The 4225-nt window shown below is 36.1% G+C and overlaps 1 protein-coding gene across 1 annotated transcript; it reads right to left on the reverse strand.

Moving 5' to 3' along the window:
- Positions 1 to 1245: 1245 nt before the first annotated feature.
- LOC130729027 (uncharacterized) lies at positions 1246 to 2275 on the reverse strand. Its single transcript, XM_057580642.1, has 2 exons — positions 1882 to 2275; positions 1246 to 1793 (listed from the first exon to the last, which is right to left on the reverse strand). The coding sequence occupies exons 1-2, from the start codon at positions 2059 to 2061 to the stop codon at positions 1491 to 1493; spliced, it is 483 nt and encodes a 160-aa protein (XP_057436625.1). The 5' UTR covers positions 2062 to 2275; the 3' UTR covers positions 1246 to 1490.
- Between the last annotated feature and the right edge of the window lie 1950 nt (positions 2276 to 4225).

Below are 4225 nucleotides of genomic sequence, written 5' to 3' on the forward strand. Positions count from 1 at the left end.
AGGGAACCTGATGAACCAGATAAGAAGAATCCAACCAAATTAAAAAGGGGAGGCAGTTCTTACACATGTGGTAGGTGCCACCAAAAAGGACACAACCAGAGGAAGTGCCCTTTGCCTCCGTCATCTCCACCACTTGATGATGAGCACATTGAAGAAGAGAATGAACCACAAAGAGAGGATCTCTCACAGGTAATAAAATTAAGCCATGTTGCATCTGATTGTGCAACCCCTGGGTAAAAATGTCTAAGTATGGTCTTTGTTTCTGTACAGGTCTTTGGCTCTATTACATCACAAGATGTGTCTGCTTCTGCTCCATCAACTCAAGAAGCTCCACCACCTCCAGTGCTAGTGCAACCTGATTCAAGGGCAAAAAAACAAGCTCCACCACCTGCCACTGGAAAAGCCAAAAAACAACCAACACCATCTCAGCCTGCTGCAGCTGCCATAGCTACAAATCAAGCACCACAACCTCCACCATCTCCAGCTGCAGCTGCCAGAGCTAGACATCAAGCACCTCCAGCATCTCCAGCTGCAGCTGCCAGAGCTAGACATCAAGCACCACAACCACCTCCAGCATCTCCAGCTGCAGCCGCCAGAGCTAGACATCAAGCACCACAACCACCTCCACCATCTCCAGCTGCAGCTGCTAGGGCAAGACATGAAGGAGAACCTGCTGCTAGATCTGCATCACAACCAAAGAAACCTGCTGTCCAGCCCTCAAAGCCTGTTGCTCAGCCCACCAAAAAGCCTGCTACTAAGCCCTCCAAGCCTGCTGCTCAGCCCTCAAAGCCTGCAACACAACCCAAGAAACCTGTTGTTGCTGCTCCTAATCAAAGGGGAAAAAAGAGAGGGCCAGACAATGAGATTGGTCATTGGATTCCAGGAGACCAAGGAAAGAAGAGAGTTATCAAAAGGAGAAGATGGATCTGAAGAAAAAGAGGAGCACATGATGCTGCAGGACAACAAAAGATGCTCATATCTGTCTTTTTTTGTAATAGTTATGTTAGATATAGTTATTTAGTGGAACATGGGACCACATCACCAACTATTGTAATGAAATGCTTGGATGACATTACTTTGGCTCCATTCCTTTTGTATTAGCTTTATGGCTCACATTTGCTATGTTCAAGACTCACATGTTTTGAGGTTGTGTTTTCTATAACAATTTGGCTTTTGTTTATTAAGCATTTACTTTACAATTATGCATCATGTGCATATACTGCCAAAACAGGGCAGCAAGTATACTTTATTGTGTGCATGAGTTATGGAACATTGCAGGGGAAAACATAACAAAATTGAAGACCATACTTTATGTTCAAAACAACCAGAACACATTGCATTTAATCATGCTGGATGTTGCATTCATTACATAGGACCTTTTGCATTCAATTCAATCCTGGCAAAATACAAAAGCCATACAATGCAGACAAAAGAAGTTCAACTTGGACAACACATAAGAACCTAAGCCCTAAATCCACCACACCCCATTCCTAGAAAAACTTTGACACTGCTACAGCCAAAGTAATGCCTAAAAAGAACAAGAGCACATTAATCTTCAATCCCTCTGTTTCCAGCTTCATCTTCATCATCTCAATTTTGTTGTCCTTCTCATTCATGTCTTCACATAACTTAATAATTGCCCTGTGCACTATTTCCTTAACATCTTCCCTCAAACTAGCAATCCTTTTTTCCATAATGTCATTTATGTCTTCATTCAGATTTGAAGAACCCTGCATACCATCTTCAGCAGCAACACCTTTATCCCATTCGAAAAAACCACAAGTCCCTTTCTCCTGGAACAATTGAAAAATCAAACATTACAAGCAGAACCACAGCCAATCAGATGAATAATTATACATGAATCAGTAGAGAAGAAATTACCTTCCAATCAGGGCACCTCCAAAATAGCTTTCCTGGGTTATTCTTGGAATTGGATCGGTAGAGAATTACCTCTTTCCCACAGCCACAAGTCTTGCATGAAAGTGAGGGTGAAGGACAAGATGTGGATGAACGACCACTGAGCCTTGGGTTCTTCGATGCTTCGTGGTTCTGAGAATTCATCTCAGTCGACCCAACAAGCTTCGTTCGCTTCTCTTCTTGTCGTTCTTCACCCTTCGCTCAGCTCCTTCCTCCCTCCTGCAACTCTCTCGTTCGTGGAGCTGTCTCTCAATCGTGTTCTTCGTTCTCCTCAGTTAGGGTTCAATTGGGAATTTGGGATTGGGTTCAATTTGATGCTTTGTTTTAGGTTAGATTATTAGATTAGATTAGGTTAGATTATTAGATTTGGGATTAGGTTAGAATAGGTTAGATTAGTTTATTAGTTAGATTAGGTTATTTATTAAGTTTTTTAATTTTTTTTTCTGATTACTTAACTGAGATGGAATTAAAAATAATTTTTAATTATTTTTTTAAATTAAAAAATAATAATAAAAGCCACGTGGAAATGCTGACTGGGATAAAATTGAGAGCTGGCACACTTTGGCCTTAATTGAATTAAAAAAAATTTTCTAGGGACCCAATTTGATGCAAAAATTTTCTAGGCCCTGGATTTGATTCCCTTTACAATTACAGGGGCCTTCTGATGTATTAAGCCTTTTAATAAAGAACAAAATTTGATTCTAATAAAGGAAAATGTAATACTCCCTCCGTTCCTAATTATAAGACATAGTTTCAAAATTTTCATGTTCCTAAATATAAGACCTCTTACAATAATCTTGCAAAAAGTTTTTTTACTCTTCCATATTTACCCCTCACATTAATTGTATGTTTTCAATTCCAAAATTACCACCTACCATTAATCACCACTAATCCAACTAACTATGACTTTTGGTATAAATGCAATGATTATTAGTGAGATAAAATGACAAAAGATAAAAAGGGAAGAATATATGCATTTTTTAAAAATCAATGCACTAATTAGTTACATTAAGTGCTTTCTTAATAAGCGCAATTTTTTGGAATATGTCTTTTATTTAGGAACGGGAACGGAGGGAATATTTTATAAAAAACAAAAATATTAGATGAATTGTAATCATTTAATGAGAGGACACGATAACAAGAGACACAAATTCTACCACATATCTTATTAACAGAAAAACCCTATAATCTAATCTATGTAGCTCCTACATTTACAGAAAAGTGGGCTCATGCATGTGACTAGAATATTTCATGGAATAGAAGATTTATTTATTAAATATAATTTGGAATCTCTCTATCCGGAAGCATGATCCTATACAGAAAAGTGGGCTCATGTGACTAGTTGTGAAGCATGATCCCAGTGGCAGGGTCGTTATATAGAAGAATATCTCGTCCCTTTTGGACATATTAACACCGAAATTGCAGAACAAAAAGCAGAGCGCGAGTACCCATGCTGACCAGAGAAGACAATGTTACGTTTGGTTTTAATATTTCCACCTTAGAACATAATAAAGAAAAATAAGTAAATTGGGGTGTAATGTGATGAAAAATTCCAAAATATAGAGAAATAGAAAGAAAAATAAATAAAACTTAAGTTCAGATAATTTATTTTGTCTTAACCATAACCCTCCGTTGAGGTAATTCTATTTAATTTATATGTGATAAATATTAAAAATCTTCCCAAAAATGCTTCTCTTAAAAATCCAACACTCACCTCACATAAATTTACTTTTTAAGTTACATTAAAAAGGTATTAAAGACATGTTTATTAGAGTTAAAAAAAACATATTTATTAGATAACTTCCATTTTAAAGTAATTCCATATAATTTTATCTATATTATCTCGAGTTTATTTAAACTTATCTTATAACACAAAACTCTTATAGAAGTATTTTACAGATTTATATAAATAACTCATGACTAGCTGAGAAGTTATTTTAAAGTTATTTTAATAATTTATTTACATGGATAAACATAGTTTATGGATAAGAATCTATGCTTATCCATAACTTATTTTCAGCTCACTTGAATACATTTCTAAAATCAAATTACAAAATAAGCGTTTATACAACGTTTATTGCCAATTTGCCATACAAAACTCACCTTAGAGAGTGTGTGTGAGTTAATAATCACACAGGGGTAATTAGGTAAAATACAAATAATGATAATACTAGTATTAATTAGTAATGACTGTAAAATATATGATAAAGAAATGAAAAGAAAAGAAAAGAAAATGAAAAGAAAGGAAAAGCGTCTTTGTGAGTGGTACTGCTACTGCGCTTCGTATGTCCGCAACCAGCAATATTTA

The sequence above is a fragment of the Lotus japonicus genome, chromosome 1 (genome assembly GCF_012489685.1).
Source record: "Lotus japonicus ecotype B-129 chromosome 1, LjGifu_v1.2".
Lineage (NCBI taxonomy): Eukaryota > Viridiplantae > Streptophyta > Magnoliopsida > Fabales > Fabaceae > Lotus > Lotus japonicus.